Genomic DNA, 23,970 nt, shown 5'->3' on the forward strand with positions numbered 1-23,970 from the left:
ATCAGAACCAGGGACACGGGCAGATACAGGCTGCATTGGTGAGCTGCATCCCGACCTTCGTTCTCAAGAGGGCACCCGTGTGTCCTCCACAATGGCCTTGAGCTTGCCCTGGAGTCGCCCCCACTTCCTGAGCCCTGAGATTACAGGTGTGCGCTGCCGCACCCGGCTCTTATCCTCTGCCTAATTGCTGGTCCACGGAACGCACTCCAAACTGGCTGATGGGATAAACACTGTGGCCCACGCAGGGGAGGGAGTGTCACCCCGAAACAGGGGAGGCCGAGGGGCAGGCAAGGGACTGCCACCCCGAAACAGAGGAGGCCCACGCAGGCAAGGGACTCTCACCCCGAAACAGAGGAGGCCCACGCAGGCAAGGGACTCTCACCCCGAAACAGAGGAGGCCCACGCAGGCAAGGGACTCTAACCCCGAAACAGAGGAGGCCCATGCAGGGGAGGGACTGTCACCCCGTCACAGAGGAGGCCGAGGGGCAGGCGAGGGACTGCCACCCCGAAACAGAGGAGGCCCACGCAGGGGAGGGAGTGTCACCCCGAAACAGAGGAGGCCGAGGGGCAGGCGAGGGACTGCCACCCCGAAACAGAGGAGGCCCACGCAGGCAAGGGACTCTCACCCCGAAACAGAGGAAGCCCACGCAGGGGAGGGACTGTCACCCCGTCACAGAGGAGGCCGAGGGGCAGGCGAGGGACTGCCACCCCGAAACAGAGGAGGCCCACACAGGCAAGGGACTCTCACCCCGAAACAGAGGAGGCCCACGCCGGGGAGGGACTGTCACCCCGTCACAGAGGAGGCCCACATAGGGGAGGGACTGTCACCCGGAAACAGAGGAGGCCGAGGGGCAGGCGAGGGACTGTCACCCCGAAACAGAGGCTGAGGGGCAGGCGAGGGACTGTCACCCCGAAACAGAGGAGGCCGAGGGGCAGGCGAAGGACTGTCACCCCGAAACAGAGGAGGCCGAGGGGCAGGCGAGGAACTATCACCCTGAAACAGAGGAGGCCCACGCAGGGGAGGGAGTGTCACCCTGAAACAGAGAAGGCCGAGGGGCAGGCGAGGGAGTGTCACCCCAAAACAGAGGAGGCCGAGGAGCAGGCCCAAGCTGCTACACAGGGAGACAAAAAGCCTCCGCCACAGGACTCCCCCCACCCCCCGCCACCGTGGAATGTCCAGCACTGGCAAATTGCTAATGGCCTGTGTTCCCAGGGCCTAATGGAGGAGCAGCAGGAAGTACCTGGCAGCATGGGCACTCTGGAAGGTTCTCCCTGCACACCCTGGGCGGCCAGGGCAGGCCTTGGTCTCTTGGGCTGCTGTGCCGACCCAGCCCCAGAGTCCTCCGTGGGGCACCTGAGACACTGGAGCCGTAGCCCCGAGACCTGCAGCCCGGCGGGGCCTACCTACTGCCCCAGGCCCAGACCTGGCCGCCCTGCGAGGAAGGAGCAGGGAGGTTGTGCTGAGCAGCAGCCAGGGTGTTCCACCAGCAGACCCACCCACCCTGCAGGGTGCCCACCTTCTCCTGGGGGCGGGGGCCTCGCTGCCTACAATGAGGGGGCCCTGCAGACACAAGAGCGCTACAGGTCTCAGGGTACCATGTGGGCCAGCAAGGGGGGCCAGAGCCGGAGCTATGATTTCTAGGGTACAGCTGACGCCCCGCCCCCCCCCCCACCATATCTATGAATCCAACTAATTTATTTTTTTCCGGTCCTGGGGCTTGCGCTCAGCACCCAGGCATGGCCCCTGAGCCATCGCGCCCCTTCTGGATTTGGGGCGGTTAATTGGAGATTACAAAACAAAACAATAAAAAACCCTCATGACCCTTCCTGCCCAGGCTGGCTTTGAACTAGGGTCCTCAGATCTCAGCTTCCTCGGTAGCCAGGATGACAGGCGTGAGGTCCTGGCTCCCCGTAGACCCAGCTGTCGTTGAAGCAAGAACATTGGGGGTGGGGGCTGCCCCCTTTCCTCCCGCTCTCCCCCAGAGACGCAGCGGCAGCACACGCTTTCACAGCCTCCGCACCCCCTCAGGAATGGTGACCAGGCGATGGACGGCGCGGGGCCTCCGGGGCCAGCACGCAGCCTCCTGGACGAGGGCGGGAGGCCACATGTTAATTATGGCCCGGCCAAGACAGCCTGGGTTGTAGCTGGCACACAGTGCTTGTCCGAGGGTCAGCGCCCGGAACCTCATTCGCTTAATGAGGGGTGACCGCAACCGGGCTGCGACCATCCACAACCCCACCCCACCCCACCCCGAGGGCCGGGCCGGGGAGCGGCAGACTCTTCGCCCCAAGATGGCCTAGGAGATTGCTCAGGTTCAGCATTCCCTAATTCCAAGTCCCAGAGGACACCACAAAGCCACCCTCCCAGGTCCCCGAGGCCCCCGCTGGCCCGCTCTGCGGCGTTGGCGCGATTAGGTCCATGCGCCCACAGGCAGCCGCCCGCACCTTCTCCAGGAAGTGCCCCGGCCCCGGCGGGCCCGCCGTCCGCGCGGGTCCCAGCCCGTGCCCACATCCGAGTCCCCGGCCTGGCACTGACGGGGCTCCGTCCCCTCCCACGGCCTCTCCGCACCCAGAGCTCCGAGGCCGGTGAAGCGGGCACAGGAAGGGGGGCGGGCTGAGGAGAGGGGGGGCGGGCACAGGAAGGGGGGCGGGCTGAGGAGAGGAGGGATTTGTTCAAATCGAGCCACCCAAGGCAGCAATGGCAGGGCGCATGTGGCCCCCGTTCCTGGGCAGGTACGTGTGAGCCCCTCATTCTCAGGTACGTTGCGTGTGAACCCCCTCATTCTCGCGTGGGTTGCATGTGACCCCCATTCCTGGGCAGAAATAGTTTCCGTGCTGATGCGGCTTCTTGGGGCCCGCCGGTGGGAGATGCCCACGCTGGGGACCCTGAGCCGGGCCTCCCTCCTCTCCCTCCGGGCTGTGCCCGGGGCCTGCGAGCCGCCAGCCGGAGCCAGGCTTGATCCACTGAACCTGCCGGCTTCCAGCCCCGGGCTCCCAGGCCCGGGCTGAGGGCCGAGGGCCCTGGGAAGCTCTGACCTTGCTCCCAGCCGACTCTCTGCAGTGCCCCCCGGGTCCTGCCGCGGCCACCGGGGCTCCAGGTCCCTCTGTGGCCCGGGCCCGGAGCCCAGACGCGGCATGGGGCGGGCAGGGCTCCCCTCCGCCGGCCCGGAGGCTCCTTGCTTCGGGGGAGGCGATCCGAGCCTGGTGCTCAGGGCCCCGGCGCGGGGCTCCCATGGGGGGGGCCCCTCCCTGCCACTTCGGACATGCAGTATTTCCAAAACCACGATAGCTCCGGAAGAATCTAAGGAACGTGGTAGATGCTGTTGCTGCCGAGTCCCCCAGCACAGCCCCCCCTCGCCCCCCGGCCCCGGCAGCGCATGCGATTCCGTCCCTAGACTCCTGGCCTGGGTGCTGGGAGCGGAGAACGTCACCCCGGCCGTCCCGCCGTCCCCTGTGTCTCCAGACGCAGGGACCAGGCGCGGGCCGTGCGCCCCGCTGTGCCCGGGCCCGGGGCCTGCAGGGAGGCAGAGCCTCGGCCCCGAGAGGCTGCAGGTCAGAGCCGGCTTATCGCCAGGCCTCCCGGTGACCCGGTGACCCGGTGACCCCCCAGCCTCCTCAGACAAGGGAGTGCTGGTCCAAAGCCAGGTTTCATCCCACGGTGCCTCGGTTTCCCTATTAAAATGGGTTGGGCCCCTCTGTGCCTGGCTGGCATAGGAAGATGGCGGGGACGGGCTGGGTACTGGGCAGGGGTCCGGCAGGCACCCGCAGAGCCCCCAGGGCGGGGCGGCCCCCCAGGTCACCCGCCCTCCCCCCACCAGCCAGGCCTCCGGGTACCTGCGGGGGGAGGGGACGGGGGGCAGAGGGCGGGAGCCTGGGGGCGTGAGTCAGGCCACCCCAAGCTTCTCCTCAAGCCAAATTACCGGGTTGGCCGGGCCCCTGGGTGGCCTCATATAGGCGCCCGTGAGGCGGGGCTGGCATTCGCGGCGCTGGTCCACCATGAGGCCGCTCTTGGTGCTGCTGCTCCTGGCTGCCGTGTGCGCTGCCCTGGGTAAGGCTGCGGGCTGTGCCGGGCGGGCGGCGGGCGGGGGGGGGCAGGCGCGAGGAGGGGGGTGCAGCCCAGGGCCCTGGCCCGGGCGGGGGCTGCGGCTCCCCGTGGGCACGCAGTCTAGCACCTTCCTGCCTCTTTTTTTTTTTTTTTTTTTTTTTGGCCAGTCCTGGGCCTTGGACTCAGGGCCTGAGCACTGTCCCTGGCTTCTTCCCGCTCAAGGCTAGCACTCTGCCACTTGAGCCACAGCGCCGCTTCTGGCCATTTTCTGTATATGTGGTGCTGAGGAATCGAACCCAGGGCTTCATGTATACGAGGCAAGCTCTCTTGCCACTAGGCCATATGCCCAGCCCCCTTCCTGCCTCTTAAGGAGGTAAAAATCCAGGCTGGGGACAGGCACGCACCCCCTGGCCGAGCCTGGTACAACCCACTGGCCCTTCGTTGTCCAGGACTGGGGCGTGGGGGTGACAGAGGAGGGGATTGGCTCTGGGACACTGGTTGGAGACTCTGGGGCTTGAAAGGAAGGGTCTGGGCAAGACAGAACACCTGGGCTGACCCGTCCCAGCCTGCTCGGCCCTGACCCTGGTGACCTGGTTTGGGGACAAGGATGAGGCCGGGGGTGGGAGGAACGTAGAGCAGCCAGTGATTATCAGCTAAATAATTATCATCCCAAGGGTAATTAGCCCCCAGGAGCTTCCCTTGGGCGTGGGGTGGGGGTGGAAGGAGGCGGAGGGGGCCTGGGGGAGCAGTCCAGCCGGAGGAGGGGCCGCGGAGGAAGGCTGGACGCGGAGGTAGAGGGTCATTAGCCGAGAGCCAGGGGCGGGCCCCGAGGGACAGGGAGGAGGCCAAGGCCAGGCTGGGGTCTAGAACGCTGGAGGAGAAAGGTACCGGGCGGCTCCAGGGCAGGGGGCCGCTCGGGTCACCCGCCCCGAGCTCAGGGAGACGGGGTCGCAGGGCCCGCGTCAAAGGCTGGGACGCAGCTGGCGGGGTGGCCTTTGTCCTCCGGACTCGGCTGTCCTCGGGCCACTTCTGGGGGCCCCTCACGATACCGGCTAGGGTGCTGGAGCCCCCACGGTGACGGGAGCGTGGAGGGCGCTGTGCAGCGTGGTCTGGGCAGGTGGCCCTCACCCGGGCAGGACTGGGCACGCGTGACAGACCAGAGAGTCTGCCGGTGGCCCGGAGCGCTTTCCCGGGGAGACCCTCTTCATCTCGGGGGCCCTGGAGCCCCCACCTGGGAAACGTGGCGTAGGGGGGCTCCGGGCGTGGCCGCCGCCACCCCAGGGCCAGGCTGTCTCCACCGGGGCACAGCAGCCTGGGCACCGCTGACGGTGCGTGGACGCCGAGTTTGAGGGTGCAGCGGGCGCGGGGCCGAGGCCATTCCCACGGGGTGCCCTCGGGGGACACCTCCCACAGCGTTCCCGCACAGGACGCCCTGTGCAACACCCCAACGGAACAGCCCCCCAGCAAACCCCTCGAGGACCCCCAGCACACCCCCACAACACGCCTCTAGGGGCAACTCGGAGAACCGCCACAGGGGAGCCCCGCAGAGAACGCCCGCAGGACAGGGCAACAGGGCCGCCCCACGGAACACCCTTCCAGAACTTCCCGCAGGTTCCCAACCCCCCCCCCCCCACGGGACACTGCCCGCAGTCCACGCACAGGCGGGAGTCCCTCTGGAGGACGCGCCTTCCCGCCCTTCCCGGAGCCCCCGCTCCGCACCAGGCCCGCTCCCGACCCCGAGCCCCGAGCCCCTCCCCCTCCCCCCCCAGGTCTCTCACCCCACCCCACCCCACCCCCGGGTTGTCTGCTTCTGCAGATGTTGAGGTGCCTCCCCAGTTCTTCCCAGCTCCTCAGGGAAATCCACCAGGGCAGCCCAGACCCCCGTCACCGGCCGCCACTCCAGTAAGATTTCCCACTACCCGTACTGGCCGGCGTCACCACGAGCAGCCATGGTCCCTTCTGCTCAGCCGCCTTCTCTGCCGGGCGGCCGCTCACAGTCCTGGGGCTGGAGGCTGGGACACAGCACGCCCTCAGCACGCACTGGGAGGCCGGCCCAGCTCCCGCCCCCCCCCCCCACTGGGAGCCTGCCACTCGCTTCCCCATCCCCTGGCCACCTACCCTGCACCCCTCCCTCCCTCCAGTCACCCCCCCCCCCAGCCGTCCCTCACCCAACACCGGCCGTGGGGCTCTGATGCAAGCTGTGCATCCCCGGCTGAAAGACAGGAAGGCAGGCGGGTGCGTGAATTCACAGGCGTCAGAGAAGCTGCCGGGAGAAGGGCCCGGACCCCCCCCCCCCCCGCCTGCTCACACCACACACCCCGTCCCTGCCCCCTACCGGAGCCCCGGCTCCGACACACGTGAGAGTGGAAGACACCGGGTCAGGGGTCGGGGAGAGCGAGAGCGTCAGGGTCGCCACGTCCATCGCCTAGCCCCCCACCCCAAGACGGCAGGGCTCCCCTGGAGTGGGGCGGGCCACAGGCAGGGACACCGGGCCAGCGGCAGGTGGGCGAGCGGGCGCCCGGCCCCCGCCCCGCCCCACCCCGCCCCCTCAGGCTTGTGCTTCCCCGCAGCCCGGCCCCCGCCCCGCCCCGCCCCGCCCCCTCACAGCCTGTGCTTCCCCGCAGCCCGGCCCCCGCCCCGCCCCGCCCCGCCCCCTCACGGCCTGTGCTTCCCCGCAGCCCGGCCCCCGCCCCGCCCCGCCCCGCCCCCTCACAGCCTGTGCTTCCCCGCAGCCCGGCCCCCGCCCCGCCCCGCCCCCTCACAGCCTGTGCTTCCCCGCAGCCCAGCCCCCGCCCCGCCCCCGCCCCGCCCCCTCACGGCCTGTGCTTCCCCGCAGCCCAGCCCCCACCCCGCCCCCGCCCCGCCCCCTCACGGCCTGTGCTTCCCCACAGCCCGGCCCCCAACCCGCCCCGCCCCCTCACGGCCTGTGCTTCCCCACAGCCCGGCCCCCGCCCCGCCCCGCCCCCTCACGGCCTGTGCTTCCCCGCAGCCCGGCCCCCGCCCCGCCCCGCCCCGCCCCCTCACGGCCTGTGCTTCCCCGCAGCCCGGCCCCCGCCCCGCCCCGCCCCGCCCCCTCACGGCCTGTGCTTCCCCGCAGCCCGGCCCCCGCCCCCGCCCCGCCCCCTCACGGCCTGTGCTTCCCCGCAGCCCGGCCCCCGCCCCGCCCCGCCGCACCCCGCCCCCTCACGGCCTGTGCTTCCCCGCAGCCCGGCCCCCGCCCCGCCCCGCCCCCTCACAGCCTGTGCTTCCCCGCAGCCCAGCCCCCGCCCCGCCCCGCCCCGCCCCCTCACAGCCTGTGCTTCCCCGCAGCCCGGCCCCCGCCCCGCCCCGCCCCCTCACAGCCTGTGCTTCCCCGCAGCCCAGCCCCCGCCCCGCCCCGCCCCGCCCCCTCACAGCCTGTGCTTCCCCGCAGCCCGGCCCCCGCCCCGCCCCGCCCCCTCACAGCCTGTGCTTCCCCGCAGCCCAGCCCCCGCCCCGCCCCCGCCCCGCCCCCTCACGGCCTGTGCTTCCCCGCAGCCCAGCCCCCACCCCGCCCCCGCCCCGCCCCCTCACGGCCTGTGCTTCCCCACAGCCCGGCCCCCAACCCGCCCCGCCCCCTCACGGCCTGTGCTTCCCCGCAGCCCGGCCCCCGCCCCGCCCCGCCCCGCCCCCTCACGGCCTGTGCTTCCCCGCAGCCCGGCCCCCGCCCCGCCCCGCCCCGCCCCCTCACGGCCTGTGCTTCCCCGCAGCCCGGCCCCCGCCCCCGCCCCGCCCCCTCACGGCCTGTGCTTCCCCGCAGCCCGGCCCCCGCCCCGCCCCGCCGCACCCCGCCCCCTCACGGCCTGTGCTTCCCCGCAGCCCGGCCCCCGCCCCGCCCCCGCCCCGCCCCTCACGGCCTGTGCTTCCCCGCAGCCCGGCCCCCGCCCAGCCCCCTCACGGCCTGTGCTTCCCCGCAGCCCCGCCCCGCCCCGCCCCCGCCCCGCCCCCTCACGGCCTGTGCTTCCCCGCAGCCCGGGCCCTGCACTGCCACGTGTGCTGCGGGCACGAGAACTGCGAGTCTCTCGTGGAGTGTGCCCTGACGGACAAGTTCTGTGTGATCACGCGGGCCAGTGAGTACTCGGGCCACGCCGCCCCGTCCTGCCACGCCGCGCCACGCCCTCCCGCCCTGCCCCCCGCGCCTGGCACGCCCCCGCGGAAGCTCCCCCCCCACCCCCCGCCTCCGCCCCGCCCCCATCCCAGGACACCGCTGCCGCCCGGGTGACGGACCGAGGGGCAGGCGGAAGTTGGTGTGCGGAGGATGTGGGTCGGGACCGGAGCCTGGCGCCCCGCACCCCCGGGACCGCTCCACGCCCCGCGCTCCCTGTCTCCAGGCCTTAAGCTCTGGCCCGGGCGCCCTCTCCCTGAACCGGGAACCCGGCCCCGACACCTCAGAGCAGAGAAGGGTCCGGGCCCCGGCTGCTGTCCCCAGGGCCCCTCCTTCCCGAGGCCTCCGGGCCCCTCCCGTGCGTCTGCGCGCGTGCGTGCGTGCGTGCGTGTGCGCGCCTTTGGCACCCACTGTGGAGCGAGTGGGACAGACAGCCACACTGTGCAGCCCCGGCCCATCCCCTGCCCCCCCCATAACTCAGTGCAAGTCTCACGTAGACTCGGTGCCACCTCCGTCTTACAGAATGGGGTATCCTCTGGAGCCCCCTAACCACACAGGACACCCCCAACCCCCCTGCCCACACCCTGGCCAGCCCTCGAGTCCCACCCAGAAGGAGGGAAACGCCCATTTCCCTCTACAGCCCCGAGGGCCCTCCCCACCCAGCCTGCGCTGCTCCCCGACACCGGCCGCCCCCACGTGCCGGGGGCAGTGGGCAAGAGCCCGCTCCCTGGCCGAGCTGCGAGCAAGCCCACGGGGTGCCCAGCCCGGCACAGGGCAGGAACCGGGAACTGGGAACATGCCGGAGCCAGAGCTCCTTGCCCTGCAGGGGGAGCCAAAAGCCCCCCCCCCCAGCCCAGCGCCCGCTCCCCAGCCCAGCGCCCGCCACAGCCCCGCCAGGCAGCTGCCAGGGCTCACCCCGTCCTCATCTTCCCGGGGGTCCCCAGCACGGCCTCGCCACCCTCGCCGGAACCCGCAGACCCGCCACGGGGCAGCGCCAGGGGCCCCGAGGGCCCACGGTGCCAGCCCCAGGGGCGGTGTCTTTCGAGGTCCCCAGGGCTCCCGTCCCCATCCTAGCCTTCTTCCCATTGGCCCCTCACTGAACATGGGTCTGTCTGTCGGTCCGTCCCTCTCCCTGAGGTCCCCTGCTGGACATTTCCACCCCCCAGTGGCCCTCGGGGGTCTCCGCTGGGCCCGGCTCTGTGCCCGTGGGGGTGACACGTGGGTGGGCTGCCCTCCAGAGGGGCAGCAGGGGCTCCCGGAGCCCCCCGGAGTCCAGCGGGTGGCAGAGACCTTCTGCCCTGCCTCTTGTCAGCAGGGTGACCCCAGCGGCTCCCCGCTGGGCTCCCCGCGATGCAGGCACCCCCTGCCTTCTGAGGCGGGGAAGGGAATGGGGCTGAGGATATCGGTGCTGGGGCGGGCCCACTTCCGGCTCCGCCCAGTGCAGCCCCCCTCCGCCCTGGCCGGGTCAAGGCTGGGAAAGGGCCCTTCTGATTTGGCGCTTGACTCTGCGTCGACGATGACACTGCCTGATCACACACACACCACACACACATGCACACACGTGCACACACACGTGCACACACACGTGTGCACACACACGCGCACACACACGTGTGCACACACACGCGCACACCGTCCGCACGCAGGACAGGTGCCAGGGTCCCCGCTGCCAGACACAGGAAGGCAGGTCCCCCCACACCGCCCTCGGCAGCGGCTCCGGGGGAACCCACGGTGTGCTGCACACCCGAGAGCCTATCTCCCTCAGTGGGCGTGGGGCTACCCGAGACGCCCCACCCCTGGGCCCTGGCGGGCCCTGCCTGTCTCCCTTGTGGGCAGGCCAAGTGCGAACCTCCAGGCCCCTGGCCGCCTGGGCCCCCCAGTGCGGGAAGGACAGGCCCGGCCCACCGTGGGGGAAGGACAGGCTTGACCCCCCAGTGCGGGAAGGACAGGCCCGGCCCCCGTGCGGGAAGGACAGGCCCGGCCCCCCCCAGTGCGGGAAGGACAGGCCCGGCCCTTAGTGCGGGAAGCACAGGCCAGGCCCTCAGTGCGGGAAGGACAGGCCCCCCCCCAGTGCGGGAAGGACAGGCCCGGCCCCCAGTGCGGGAAGGACAGGCCCGGCCCCCCGTGCGGGAAGGACAGGCCCGGGCCCCAGTGCGGGAAGGACAGGCCCGGCCCCCCCCATGCGGGAAGGACAGGCCCGGCCCCCCGTGCGGGAAGCACAGGCCCGGCCCCCCCCCCCAGTGCGGGAAGGACAGGCCCGGCCCCCCGTGCGGGAAGGACAGGCCCGGCCCCCCAGTGAGGGAAGGACAGGCCCGGCCCCCCGTGCGGGAAGGACAGGCCCGGCCCCCCCCCCCAGTGCGGGAAGGACAGGCCCGGCCCCCAGTGCGGGAAGGACAGGCTTGACCCCCAGTGCGGGAAGGACAGGCCCGGCCCCCAGTGCGGGAAGGACAGGCCCGGCCCCCCGTGCGGGAAGCACAGGCCCGGCCCCCCGTGCGGGAAGCACAGGCCCGGCCCCCCGTGCGGGAAGGACAGGCCCGGCCCCCCAGTGCGGGAAGGACAGGCCCGGCCCCCCAGTGCGGGAAGGACAGGCCCGGCCCTCAGTGCGGGAAGCACAGGCCAGGCCCTCAGTGCGGGAAGGACAGGCCCCCCCCCAGTGCGGGAAGGACAGGCCCGGCCCCCAGTGCGGGAAGGACAGGCCCGGCCCCCCGTGCGGGAAGGACAGGCCCGGCCCCCCAGTGCGGGAAGGACAGGCCCGGCCCCCCAGTGCGGGAAGGACAGGCCCGGGCCCCAGTGCGGGAAGGACAGGCCCGGCCCCCCCCATGCGGGAAGGACAGGCCCGGCCCCCCGTGCGGGAAGCACAGGCCCGGCCCCCCCCCCAGTGCGGGAAGGACAGGCCCGGCCCCCCGTGCGGGAAGGACAGGCCCGGCCCCCCAGTGAGGGAAGGACAGGCCCGGCCCCCCGTGCGGGAAGGACAGGCCCGGGCCCCCCCCCCAGTGCGGGAAGGACAGGCCCGGCCCCCAGTGCGGGAAGGACAGGCTTGACCCCCAGTGCGGGAAGGACAGGCCCGGCCCCCAGTGCGGGAAGGACAGGCCCGGCCCCCCGTGCGGGAAGCACAGGCCCGGCCCCCCGTGCGGGAAGGACAGGCCCGGCCCCCCAGTGCAGGAAGGACAGGCCCGGCCCCCCCCAGTGCGGGAAGGACAGGCCCGGCCCCCCAGTGCGGGAAGGACAGGCCCGGCCCCCAGTGCGGGAAGGACAGGCTTGACCCCCAGTGCGGGAAGGACAGGCCCGGCCCCCCGTGCGGGAAGCACAGGCCCGGCCCCCCAGTGCGGGAAGGACAGGCCCGGCCCCCCCCCCCAGTGCGGGAAGCACAGGCCCGGCCCCCCCCCCCCAGTGCGGGAAGGACAGGCCCGGCCCCCCAGTGCGGGAAGGACAGGCCCGGCCCCCCGTGCGGGAAGGACAGGCCCGGCCCCCAGTGCGGGAAGGACAGGCCCGGCCCCCCGTGCGGGAAGGACAGGCCCGGCCCCCAGTGCGGGAAGGACAGGCCCGGCCCCCGTGCGGGAAGGACAGGCTTGACCCCCAGTGCGGGAAGGACAGGCCCGGCCCCCAGTGCGGGAAGGACAGGCCCGGCCCCCCCCATGCGGGAAGGACAGGCCCGGCCCCCCGTGCGGGAAGCACAGGCCCGGCCCCCCCCCCCAGTGCGGGAAGGACAGGCCCGGCCCCCCGTGCGGGAAGGACAGGCCCGGCCCCCCAGTGAGGGAAGGACAGGCCCGGCCCCCCGTGCGGGAAGGACAGGCCCGGCCCCCCCCCCCCCAGTGCGGGAAGGACAGGCCCGGCCCCCAGTGCGGGAAGGACAGGCTTGACCCCCAGTGCGGGAAGGACAGGCCCGGCCCCCAGTGCGGGAAGGACAGGCCCGGACCCCCGTGCGGGAAGCACAGGCCCGACCCCCCGTGCGGGAAGGACAGGCCCGGCCCCCCAGTGCGGGAAGGACAGGCCCGGCCCCCCCCAGTGCGGGAAGGACAGGCCCGGCCCCCCAGTGCGGGAAGGACAGGCCCGGCCCCCAGTGCGGGAAGGACAGGCTTGACCCCCAGTGCGGGAAGGACAGGCCCGGCCCCCCGTGCGGGAAGCACAGGCCCGGCCCCCCAGTGCGGGAAGGACAGGCCCGGCCCCCCCCCCCCCAGTGCGGGAAGCACAGGCCCGGCCCCCCCCCCCCAGTGCGGGAAGGACAGGCCCGGCCCCCGTGTGGGAAGGACAGGCCCGGCCCCCGTGCGGGAAGGACAGGCCCGGCCCCCCGTGCGGGAAGGACAGGCCCGGCCCCCCAGTGCGGGAAGGACAGGCCCGGCCCCCAGTGCGGGAAGGACAGGCCCGGCCCCCCGTGCGGGAAGGACAGGCCCGGCCCCCCAGTGCGGGAAGGACAGGCCCGGCCCCCCAGTGCGGGAAGGACAGGCCCGGCCCCCCATGTGGGAAGGACAGGCCCGGCCCCCCAGTGCGGGAAGGACAGGCCCGGCCCCCAGTGCGGGAAGGACAGGCCCGGCCCCCAGTGCGGGAAGGACAGGCCCGGCCCCCAGTGCGGGAAGGACAGGCCCGGCCCCCCGTGCGGGAAGGACAGGCCCGGGCCCCAGTGCGGGAAGGACAGGCCCGGCCCCCCCCATGCGGGAAGGACAGGCCCGGCCCCCCGTGCGGGAAGCACAGGCCCGGCCCCCCCCCCCCAGTGCGGGAAGGACAGGCCCGGCCCCCCGTGCGGGAAGCACAGGCCCGGCCCCCCAGTGCGGGAAGGACAGGCCCGGCCCCCCCCCCCAGTGCGGGAAGGACAGGCCCGGCCCCCAGTGCGGGAAGGACAGGCCCGGCCCCCCAGTGCGGGAAGGACAGGCCCGGCCCCCCAGTGCGGGAAGGACAGGCCCGGCCCCCCGTGCGGGAAGGACAGGCTTGACCCCCAGTGCGGGAAGGACAGGCCCGGCCCCCAGTGCGGGAAGGACAGGCCCGGCCCCCCGTGCGGGAAGGACAGGCTTGACCCCCAGTGCGGGAAGGACAGGCCCGACCCCCCGTGCGGGAAGGACAGGCCCGGCCCCCCGTGCGGGAAGGACAGGCCCGACCCCCCGTGCGGGAAGGACAGGCCCGGCCCCCCAGTGCGGGAAGGACAGGCCCGGCCCCCCAGTGCGGGAAGGACAGGCCCGGGCCGGCCCTCCGCTCCGTGAAGCCCCGAGGAAGAGGCGAGGAGGGAGGGGAGCCCCTGGACCCCCTAGCTAGGAGAGGGAGAGGGAGAGGGGGCACCCACAGATGGGCTCAGGAGGAGCCACCACGCCACCCCAAGCCCCAGAGGCCACAAGGGAGCCGGCGGGAGGGCAGGTAGACCCCCGCTGGCCCAGAGGACGCCCCCTCCCCGGCGGAGTGCTGGCGGTGCCCGTGACCCACGCCCTCGAGCCCTCGCGGGCCCCCCGGAGGGCCGGGCGGGGAGTTCACGACGCCCACGGCCCTCTCCTGTCTCCACAGCCCACCCCGGCGGCATCCTGGTCATGAAGTCCTGCGCCTCCGTCTGCCCCAACGGCACCGTGTCCGCGGACGGCCGCGTCCTCTCCGTCTCCTGCTGCCAGGGCGGCCAGTGCGACCGCAGCGCGGCCTCCGGCCTGGCGGGCAGCCGGGCCGCCCTGTGGGCCGGCGCCTCCGCCAGCCTGCTGTGGGCGCTGCTCCGGGCCGCCTGGTGAGCGCGCGGCCCCGCCCACCCACGGGGCCCCGCCCACCCACGGGGCCCCGCCCACCCACCGGGCCCCGCCCACCCACGGGGCCCCGCCCACCCACCGGGCCCTCGGCGGCCTGAGCGGCCCCTCCCCCCCCCACCGCCCTGCCAGCCCTCCCAGCCCTCCTGCAAGAGAGGAGGGGCCACCGCTCCCTGAGCTCCCCCCCCCCCACCGGCAGCTCCTCCCCGCCCCAGCTCCCTCCATGCCTGGGGTGGGGGGACCACCTGCTGTCAGGGGGCCCAAAGATCCTGACCTCCAGGAGAGCTCGGCCCCTGGCCCGTGCGTTGGGCGGGTGGGCCGGCCCGGCGTGAAGGCGTGCCGCCGGAGGCCTCCGCCACGAGGCTGCTGCTGTAAGGTGTGGGCACCGGGTCTTTGGGCCGTCTGCATAGCCTCCGCCACCCCCTCGTGAACCCCCTCGCCCACGGACCTGTGGATCCTGCCGCCTACCCACCACGCACCCGTCCACCCACCACCTCCCCTGAGCTCGGGGGCGCATCCCAGACCTGCCTGCCGGGGCCCCCTGGGCACCGCCGGCCCGCATGGCAGCGACAGAACCCCGCCAGCCGGCGGCTAGGGGAACGCGGGCCTTCCTGACCGCCCGCTGGGGGCCACCGCGGGGGCGAGCAGGCCCTCTTGGGGCTTGGACTGGGAGGGTCCACCTTCGCGGCAGGGGACTGTCCCACCTCCCCGCCACACCTTCTACCAGCCCTGCCTGGCTGTTCTGGAGGAATAATAAAGCTGAGAATTGCTCAGTCCAACTCGTACCATCTGGGAGCACTGGTCCTTGGTCAAGCTTGCTCTCAGAGGCCAGCAAGGGGCCCTCCAGGAAGGGCTAGACAGGTGGGCTCGGGTGTGGGGATGGGTGGGCTCGGGTGTGGGGGTGGGTGGGCTCAGGTGGGGGGATGGGTGGGCTCAGGTGGGGTGGGTGGGCTCAGGTGTGGGGGATGGGTGGGCTCAGGTGGGGTGGGTGGGCTTGGGTGTGGGGGTGGGTGGGCTCGGGTGTGGGGATGGGTGGGCTCGGGTGTGGGGGTGGGAGGTGGGCTCAGGTGTGGGGGATGGGTGGGCTCGGGTGTGGGGATGGGTGGGCTCAGGTGCGGGGATGGGTGGGCTCGGGTGTGGGGATGGGTGGGCTCAGGTGTGGGGGTGGGAGGTGGGCTCAGGTGGGGGGATGGGTGGGCTCAGGTGCGGGGATGGGTGGGCTCAGGTGTGGGGGTGGGAGGTGGGCTCAGGTGGGGGGATGGGTGGGCTCAGGTGTGGGGATGGGTGGGCTCAGGTGAGGGGTTGGGTGGGCTCAGGTGGGAGGTGGGCTCAGGTGAGGGGGGTGGATGGGCTCAGGTGTGGGGATGGGTGGGCTCGGGTGCGGGGGTGGGTGGGCTCAGGTGGGAGGTGGGTGGCTTCAGGTGAGGGGGGTGGGTGGGCTCAGGTGTGCGGGTGGGTGGGCTCAGGTGTGGGGATGGGTGGGCTCGGGTGCGGGGGTGGGTGGGCTCAGGTGGGAGGTGGGCTCGGGTGGGAGGTGGGCTCAGGTGGGAGGTGGGCTCGGGTGTGGGGGTGGGTGGGCTCAGGTGGGAGGTGGGCTCGGGTGGGAGGTGGGCTCGGGTGTGGGGGTGGGTGGGCTTGGGTGCTGGGGTGGGTGGGCTCGGGTGCGGGGGTGGGTGGGCTCAGATGAGGGGGGTGGGTGGGCTCGGGTGGGAGGTGGGCTCGGGTGCGGGGGTGGGTGGGCTCGGGTGTGGGGGTGGGTGGGCTCAGGTGGGAGGTGGGCTGGGGTGTACAGGCCATGCCTTTGCCTTGTGCCTGAGCTTGGTGTTTCTGTGCTGAGCGCCTTTGCCAGGGTTATAGACGCTTGTCCCAGCTGACCCCAGCAAGGGGTCCCCTCTTGCATTCCAGGGAGCCCCCTGAACTCTGGTACCCCCCCACGCCGTGGTCCCCACCTCCACGGCCCACATCCCTGGTCCCACGCTGGACCGATTTGCCTCTCTGGACAGGCACCGGGACCGAGGCTCCCCAAGGCCCCCGATCCCCTCAGCACTCCCCTTGGGGGCCAAGGCCAGAGTGCCCAGCTCTGCCCGGGACCCTGGCAGGGACAGGCCCGAGGCCCTTCCTCGGGAGACTGCGCAGGTCCTGGAGCCCAGGGCCACTGGGTTTCCCCGCCCGGGCCCCGGGACCTCCCTGCCTCGCTCGTGCTCCCGTTTGACCCTTGGGGGGCCAAGCGTTCTTTCCGAGCCCCGACTTGCTCGCCCCTCACCTCTGTGCCCACGGCCTGGGTGTTCACCTCCGCGGAGGGCATCTGGGAACAGGTGCACGGCCCCTCCCGCGTCCTTCCCTCAGCCTGCACACGCACGCACACGTACACGCACACACGCACACGCACACGGATCCTCCAGGCAGCAAGGCCGCCGCGGGCTTCCCCGCCGGGAGGGCCCCAGCCCCGTCCACGGAGGAAGAGAGAAGATCCTGCAGCTGCGGCACTGGTGCGTGTGTGGAGCCGGCCCCAGGGGGCGCCCCCCAGGCTCCACCTCCCCGGGCTGGCGACCACAGGGGGGGGGGCGAGGAGCGGGGGGGGGGGTGTGTGTGGTGAGGGGCTTGGCCCACCATGTTTACTAAGGAGGGGCCGTGCCTGTCCACGCAGCCGACTCCCCCTGCAAGGCCCAGCGCGGGCCGAGACCCCGTGCCACGCCTCCTTCAGAACCCCGCAGACCGGGGCGCCCTCGGCATGAGGAAGCGGGCACCGGGACCCCGGCAGCCCATGGCCCCGCCCACTCGGGGCTCGGAGGGAGCCCTCTGCGCCGCCGGGGGTCAGGGCGCCCCGGGGGCTGCGGCCGGGGGAAGGAGAGGCCTCCTGCACCCCTGTTTCCTGCCCCGGGTGGGGAGCCCAGCGACACATTCGCTCCCTGCGTCGTGGCCGGAGACAGGTGACTGCCAGCAAAGCCACAAATCCACCCCCATCACAACTGTCACCCACCAGCACAAACCCCGGCCGGAAAGGAGGGGAGGGGGGAGAGGTCGGGAGCCAGGGTAAGTAGCCAGAGCCCCCCCTCCCCGGGAGGAGGGGACCCCAGGGCTCAGGAGGGGTGGGGTGGGCCTCGGGGTGGGAGGAGGGCTTGGCACACGGTGGGTGGGGCTGGGAACGCATGGACGCCAGCTCCCCAAGAGCCTGAGGGAGGCGCGCGGAGCATTCCCACACCGGTTCCCCGCCCTGCGCCCCAGCCCAGCCGTCTTGGGGTCCCAAGCAGGGTGCTCCTCGCCTCGGGGGCGCCGGCCTCCCTGTCCCGGGGACCCTCCCATACTCTCCTCTTGCGTAACTGGGTTCGGGAGACGGGCCTGTTAATCTCTTCACAGTGGGACAGTGCTCCTGGGCAGGGGCCCAGCCCCCCCCCCCCCCCGCTGGTGCACACACCTGGAGGGAGTGCCACATGTGAGCTCTGTGGCACGCCCCGCCTGCCTCAGCGCCAGCGCGGGGGCCCCGAGGCTCCCCGGCTCAGCCCCGTGTTGTGTGTCCTGAACCCTGAGCGCTGCCGTCTCAGAGCCGCAGCCCACAGCCCGCAGACCCACCGACCCCGAGAACTCAGAGGCTGCCGCCGGAGCCCCCGGCCCGGGAATGGCGGGGGGGGGGGGCAGACGGGCGTGGCCGGGTCGACTCACCTCCACGAGAGCAGCCCTGCGGGGGACGGGTGGGGGGGGCCTTGGCACCAGGGGCCTTCTGAGACTCCGCCAGCACTGACTCACGGGGCGGGGGGGGGGGGGGTGAGGGGAGGGGAAGCCCCAGGGAAAATCCCTGCTCTCCTGTGTCATCCGGGCCCTACCTGTGTGGCGGGCAGGCGTGCCTCTGGGAAGGACCGGCAGGCCTCACTCCACCGCCTGACTCACTGAGAGGGGGGGACACGGCTTCCTCCAAACCCAGGACCCCCGCATGCCGGCTCTCAGCTCAGGAGTCCTCACGCTCTGTGGGGGCCCCTGAGGCGGCAGCTCCCCCAGGGGCCTGGCGGAGGGCGGACCTTTGCTGGGGGGTTCTGCCTCGGGGCCGGGGAGGACCGGCCTGGCGTGTGGCGCTGTGCTGCCCCGAGCCCGGGGCCTCCCTCCCCGGGCCCCGTCCCCCCGTGAGCTCGGTGACGCGTGCGGGCGCTGCGGCGAAGGCTCGGGCCGACAGAGGTTCCGGCTCCACGCCGGCGTCACAGGACCTGGGCACCATTCCTGGCGCCAGCTTCTTGGTGCAAGTCAGACCCAGAGGCCGGGAGTCGGGGCGGACGGCCCAGGCTCCGAAACAGGCGGTCCCCCCTACCGGGACAGAGGCGGGGCCCGGCCGGCGCCTCCGCGCTCCCCCCAAAGCCGCCCCTGAGACGGCCACCCCAGGCCGTGGCTCCCGAGTCCCTGGTTTCTAGCACCGGAGCCCGGGCTGCACCGGAGCCCATCCCGCTCCCCGGGGAAGCACCGGACGGGCGGCCCAGGGGCCCACCCGGCCCGCCTGTCTCACCCGCGGGTCACCCAGCGTGGCCAGGCCCCGACGGAGCCCCCAGCCCGCTCCCCGGCCGCTCCCCCCACCCCGGGGAAGTGAGTCACTCACCTCGGTCTCCGTCACCACCGCGTCACCGCCCTGTGAACCCGCCCGCCCGTGGGATCTGTGCCCAAGGCCCGAAAGCCACCCTCCCTCGCCTGCCACGCAGCCGGGCGGGGCCGGGGGAGGCGTGGGACCTTCGTCACCAGCGAGGCCGGGCTGGCTGGGCGGGGGGGGGGGGGGTCCTACCTGAGCCCCTCGCTACCCCGCCCGCGCCTCTGCCCCGGGACCCGGAAGCGGCGCTACGGGGAGTCACGTGACCGTCCTCGGTCGACGTCTCCCCCAGCGCCGGACCCTGGCCTTCCCTCCACCTCGCCCGGAACGGGAGCCGGCAGGCCCAGGGCAGGCGGCCAGGCCCGGCCACCGGCGTCCCAGAGCCCCCAGGGCCCCCGGCGCCTCCGCCTGGCCCCGTGCCACCGTCCCCGCCCTGCCCGCCCTTGTTGGTACTTGTTCCCCGGGTCAGGACGCACGGGGACAGGCCCAGGGCCGGGCCCCACCTGTGCCAAGCCCGCTGGGGCGTCGGCCGGGGGGGGGGGGGTCGAGCGCCGTGCGGGGCGTCCCCGGGGGACGCGGCGCGAGCCTCCGGGGAGGGGCGGCCCCGCTCCCGTCCGTGTCCCCGCGTGAACGCGGAGTGCGAAGGCGGGGTCCTGCCCGCCCCGGGCGCTGGGCCCCAGACCTCAGCGCTGGGATGGCGCGCCTCTGGTTCTGGAGCTGGAGCGGAGCGTGGTTGCTGCAAAGCAGGAGGACAGTTGGGGTGCTGTGTCTCCAGGAGGGTGTGCCTCGGGGCCTGGGGACCACCGGGAGGGGAGGGTCTCGGGGTGGGGGGAGGGCTGGGGAGGACTTGGGTCTTCCCAACAACAAATCCTGGCCTGCGCGGCCGACCCGTCTTCCTGCCCCAAAGCCCGGCTCTGGCTCAGCGTTTCTCAGCCCTTGCGTGGCCAGCACCCCCGGGCCTGGGGTCTGCGCTCCCAGTGCGCACTCCCGCAGCTCTGCCCCCCCCCGCTCCCCCCCCACTCCCCCCCATCTCTCCTCCACCTCCCACAGTCCGCCAGTTTGCTCCCCTGGGGTTCCATGCTTCAGGGCTGCACTAGGCCTGGCCCAACACCGCCCACCCCCCCCCCGTGGGACCCCTCAGGGCACCCAGCCATGCAAGGGTGGGAGTGCGGGACACAGACACAGGGGTGGCAGGCGTGGGGACAGCCGGATGCAGTGAGAACCGAAACCCAGATGGCAGGACTGGGGGAGGGGTCGCTCCTCCAGAACTGGCCCTGCGCAGCCCCGGGGCAGAGGGCGGGCCTGGCCGGGGGCGGGGGGCCCTGGTGCGGGGAGAGGCCAGGCGTGTGCGGGATGGGGGGTGTGGGCAGGGCAGGGCCAAGCAGGCCCGGTGGCGTGCCACCAGCTGGCCGGCCCCTCCCTGCCCCTCCCGGGACTCTGGTCCCAGCTATAAGGCCTGGGAGAGGAGGAGCCGCTACCGCTCCCAGACCAGGATGAAGACGCTGCTGCTGCTCCTTGCGGCTCTGGCCGTGGCCGTGGGTCCGGGTGAGAGGCCGGGCCTGGGCCGGGCGGCGCGGGTGGCCCCGCCGAGCCTGGCTGGTCCTGGCAGGAAGCCTGACGCCCGGGAGCAGAGAATGCCCGACTCCTGGCCCTTAAAACACAACGGGCCTCCGTCCTAACCCGACAAATGACGGGCTCACAGACGGGCTCAGAGCCAAAGAATCAGACTCGCCCCGCAGACCCGGAGCCCCTCCGACGGCAGGCGCCGCTGGAGTGGTCCCCCGCCCCCAGCCCATCCTCCTCCCGCGGCCCGCGGCTGGGGCTCCCTCGGCCTCCGGGGGCGGGGGCGGGGGACGCTCGGAGCCGCGTGCGGGGCGCCCTGGGGCCCGGGGGCGGGTGGGGGGTGCCCCGCAGGCCTTCCTCGCCTCTCCCTGGATGAGGTCCAGGGCCCGGTGCCTTCTGCGGGGCCCGAGGGGCGGGCGGCACAGCGTCTCCCGAGCCGGGCACGGGGCAGAGCTCCCGGGGCGCAGGGGCAGGTGTGGGGGGGACGGCGCTCGGCCCGGCCGTCACCCCAGACCTGAGCCCCCCACCCCTCTCCTCCAGCCCAGGCACTCCGCTGTCACGTGTGCAACAGCTCCGTCCACTGCAAGGAGCCCCAGTCCTGCCCGGCCAACGCCAAGTTCTGCAAAACCACAACCAAAGGTGAGTGGAGTCCAGGAGGGTGGGGGGGGGGACGGGGCCAGGGGCTGGGCGGGGCCCGGTGTGTGAAAGAGCCACGGGCCGTGCTGACCCCCTCCCCCCCCCCCCCCGCACAGTGGAGCCGCTGTCGGGGAACCTGGTCCGGAAGGAGTGCGCGGACTGGTGCACACCCAGGAGCGTCCAGCCGGGCCAGGTGAGCAGCGGCAGCGAGACCGTCGAGTGCTGCCAGGGCGAGCTGTGCAACGGAGCCCCCTCCGCCGCCGCCCGCCCCGCCCTGGGCCCCGCGCTGGGCCTGGGCCTCCTGCTCCTCATCCTGGGCGCTTGCCTGTGACCCTCCCCGCCGAGGGACCGCGCCCCTCCCCTCCCTCTCCTGGGGTTCCCGCGGCTCTCCCCCCCCCCGCCAGGCAGGGGGTGGGGGGCCCTGAGGCAGGGAGCGCCCCCCCCCCAGGGCACCAAGAGCTGACGGCGGCGCCCAGGGCAGGAGGCGGCTGCCGGCGGCACAGACGTGGCTCCAACCCCCACCCCCACCCCACCCCACCCCCGATTTCGTATTTGTTTATTTTTCTACTCAAACCTCTGCATGGAAACGAAAATAAATGATTTCAAGCCAGCGTGGTGATGGCTGAGGCGGGGCGGGGCGGCCGTTTCCAAATCTCCAGCCTTGGCACGGGAGGTGGCAGCCCTTCCCTCGGTCCCCACCCTGGGAGGGGCCCTGCTGGCTGTCCTGCAGTGGGGGGGGGGTGACGGGGAGAGCAGGCCGGGGGGGAGGGGGGCCTCGCACATGCTGGCTCCGGGAGGAGGCACAGCACACCCGCGGGCCGGCCTACGAGCTGGGCGAGCTCTGAGCACCCCGGCAGCCAGGGGCGACCCGCAGCCAAAGCGCAGCCGGTGGGGGGAGGGGAGGTCGTGACTCCACCACACGTGTGGGGGAGACTAGCCGAGCGAAAGGGGAGGTCCACACACGCGGCCCTCTCTGTCCTGGGGCGCGGGTGACGCAGGCTACAGCAGCCCCGCTCCCCGGCCCTGACGGCCGTCACCGAGGCACGAGGTTCTGACTCGTCGCCTCTTGGCACCCTCCAATGCTGTCTGGAAGACTCTAGCCCCAGCGGGGGGGAGGGGTAGAGGCGGGGGGTTGCCAGTGGGGAGGGGTCCCAGGCCCAAGCCCTCCCCTCTCCGCCCTGAACGAAGCCCCCTCCTTCCCCAGCTTGCGCGGGGCCGGGGGGGGATGGGGGGCGTCAGGGGAGAGCCACCCCTCTGCATCGCAAGGGCGTCCTGCTTCCCGGAGGCCCCAGGCCCCCGTGGGACCCCGACACCCGCGCCGAGGCAGCACTGCTCGCGGCTGGTCCGGGGTGAGCCCCCCCGCGGCTGCCCTGTGCGCCCCGCGTCTCCGCCGCAGCCCCGGGCTCCTCCCTGGTCCTTCTGGGCCTCACCTGTTGATCCGGGCGTGGCGCTGGACCCACCAGGGGCCTCCGTCTCCCTCACTCAGACTCGGCACTGCACCCACGCTCACGGTGCCCCACACTGGGGGACTCGGGCTGCCGGGGAGCGCTTGCTCTTCCCCTCAGCCACAGCAGGACGTGGCCCCGAGGTGGACGTTCCGGAGCCGGCCGTGGTGCCCGGAGCCCCGCGGCGGCGGAGCTGTGGCTCCGAGTCCCAGAGCCAGGCCTGGTGCCAGAGCACCCCCTAGTGGCCACTGGAGCCAGTCACACAGAACCAGCTCTGGGACTCGGCCGCTCCCTCCCGGAGGTCCGCTGCGCGGCTCACTTCAACTAGGCTCCCCAAACTCCGCTGAGGATTCGGGGGTCCTCTGCCTGTCTTCTCAGCTCCATTCTCTCCTCACTGGGGAAACAATGTGCCAGTCAGAACAAGGCAGCCTTGTGTGCCACGAGGCGGGGAAGAGGCAAACAGGCCAGGCCCTGGTGGCACACGGTCATAATCCGAGCAGGAAGCTGAGACCTGAGGATCTCAGTACAGAGCCAGGGGGGACCGGAAAGTCGGTGAGACTCTTGTCTCCAATTAACCACCAAACAGCCAGAGGCGGAGCTGGGGCTCAAGTACTAGCACGCTCGCCTGGAGAGAAAAGGCTCAGGGGACAGTGCTCCAGCTCGGAGTTCAAGCTCCAGTATCAGCGTTAGATAGACAGATAGACAGACAGACAGGCAGACAGTAGTAGAGAGGCGGGCAGACCTGGGGTCACACATGGTGCGGTCCACTGAGAACTCAATGGAATTGTGGTCCTGAGCAACAGCAAGACCAGGAGACCCCACCTGCTGGGTTGGGAGGAGGGGGTGCCGAATAGGGCAAGAGTGGCTCTTCCAAGCCAGGGTGTACCTGGTTTATGTAGAGCAGACCTGGAGAATGCCAGGCATGTTGTGAGCTGAAGGCGTGGGCAGCTCCACGCATGCCCCGGCAGGCTCCGCTGTTTACAGTTTGCTGGAAAGGCATTCAGGAGAGCCCGCCGAGGCCACCCGGGCCGGGCGTGACCTGTAACTCAACACCCCCCGCGGTCAGCCACCCACACAGTGTCCAGTGCCCTGCGTCCTGCAACCCCCTCCCTCAGTCTCCATTCTAGGGTACTTTCCCTGAGCCGTCTGTCCAGCAACGTCTGCAAAAACACGATTCTGTATACCACCTTTTGCTTTGGTTTTGTTTATTTCTGAAAACAGGGTAGTGGTTCCGGGCCCATTGCTTCGTGATGCCAGAGCTCTGGTTGCGCGTGGGTTTGGCTCCAGGGTTTCGTCCATGGTTCCCACCCACATTTCCTCCAGGGCTTCCCGGGCAAGGGGCGCAAGAGCTCCTTGCGTGTGATCTCCAGGCAGGCAGAGCGTTTGAGAACGTGTGTGGGTTTTAGTCCCTGCTGCCTCCCAGCTCCTGACACATTTGGCAAGTCACCATCTGGCAGAGCGTGATGATCAACTCAGTCTATCCAGAACTGGAGCAGACCTACCCGGACGCCCAGGGCCCAAGAAAATGCCACGTCTCTGTTAAAGAAGAAATAAGTCTTTAGGTCAAAGGACTGTTTCTTTTTCTCACAACAGCTAAAATAATAATAATAATAATTGGGCCGTGAAAACCAATTACACTTTGCTTTAAATTAAGGTAGTGTAAAGCAGGGTGCTTCCAAGGCTCGCTGCGAGCCCCAAGTGCACCCCACCCGGAGAGCAAGGCTCAGAGGGGTCTCTGCCTGTCCTTCCAGGAGTCATTGGGTACGTGGGACCCTGGGTCAGGGGAAGGTGGGGAGGGCCTGCGGTGCGCTCGGGGCGGGCCGAGGCGGGGGAGGGGGCGGGGCCTGCGGTGCGCTCGGGGCGGGCCGAGGCGGGGAGGCGGG

General features: G+C 72.2%; 2 protein-coding genes across 2 annotated transcripts; both read left to right on the plus strand.

Annotated features, from left to right (window-relative positions):
- The first annotated feature begins 3,996 nt into the window (after nucleotides 1-3,996).
- Nucleotides 3,997-14,494, plus strand: LOC125361023 (lymphocyte antigen 6D-like). The gene is made up of 4 exons (XM_048359223.1): nucleotides 3,997-4,048; nucleotides 8,035-8,133; nucleotides 13,656-13,863; nucleotides 14,290-14,494. Exons 1-4 carry the CDS (start codon nucleotides 3,997-3,999, stop codon nucleotides 14,492-14,494), a joined length of 564 nt encoding a protein of 187 aa, XP_048215180.1.
- A 5,399-nt stretch (nucleotides 14,495-19,893) lies between these two features.
- LOC125360891 (lymphocyte antigen 6D-like) lies at nucleotides 19,894-21,046 on the plus strand. The gene is made up of 3 exons (XM_048359050.1): nucleotides 19,894-19,988; nucleotides 20,547-20,645; nucleotides 20,759-21,046. The coding sequence occupies exons 1-3, from the start codon at nucleotides 19,937-19,939 to the stop codon at nucleotides 20,971-20,973; spliced, it is 366 nt and encodes a 121-aa protein (XP_048215007.1). The 5' UTR covers nucleotides 19,894-19,936; the 3' UTR covers nucleotides 20,974-21,046.
- Nucleotides 21,047-23,970: the final 2,924 nt, after the last annotated feature.

Source organism: Perognathus longimembris, chromosome 12 (genome assembly GCF_023159225.1).
Source record: "Perognathus longimembris pacificus isolate PPM17 chromosome 12, ASM2315922v1, whole genome shotgun sequence".
NCBI lineage: Eukaryota > Metazoa > Chordata > Mammalia > Rodentia > Heteromyidae > Perognathus > Perognathus longimembris.

Coding starts and splice junctions, on each gene's coding strand:
- LOC125361023 (XM_048359223.1), top strand. CDS start 3,997: ATGAGGCCGCTCTTGGTGCTGCTGCTCCTGGCTGCCGTGTGCGCTGCC. Junction 8,134..13,655: donor CTGTGTGATCACGCGGGCCA/GTGAGTACTCGG, acceptor CTGTCTCCACAG/CCCACCCCGGCGGCATCCTG. Junction 13,864..14,289: donor GCGCTGCTCCGGGCCGCCTG/GTGAGCGCGCGG, acceptor CCGTCTGCATAG/CCTCCGCCACCCCCTCGTGA.
- LOC125360891 (XM_048359050.1), top strand. CDS start 19,937: ATGAAGACGCTGCTGCTGCTCCTTGCGGCTCTGGCCGTGGCCGTGGGT. Junction 19,989..20,546: donor GGCCGTGGCCGTGGGTCCGG/GTGAGAGGCCGG, acceptor CCTCTCCTCCAG/CCCAGGCACTCCGCTGTCAC. Junction 20,646..20,758: donor CTGCAAAACCACAACCAAAG/GTGAGTGGAGTC, acceptor CCCCCCGCACAG/TGGAGCCGCTGTCGGGGAAC.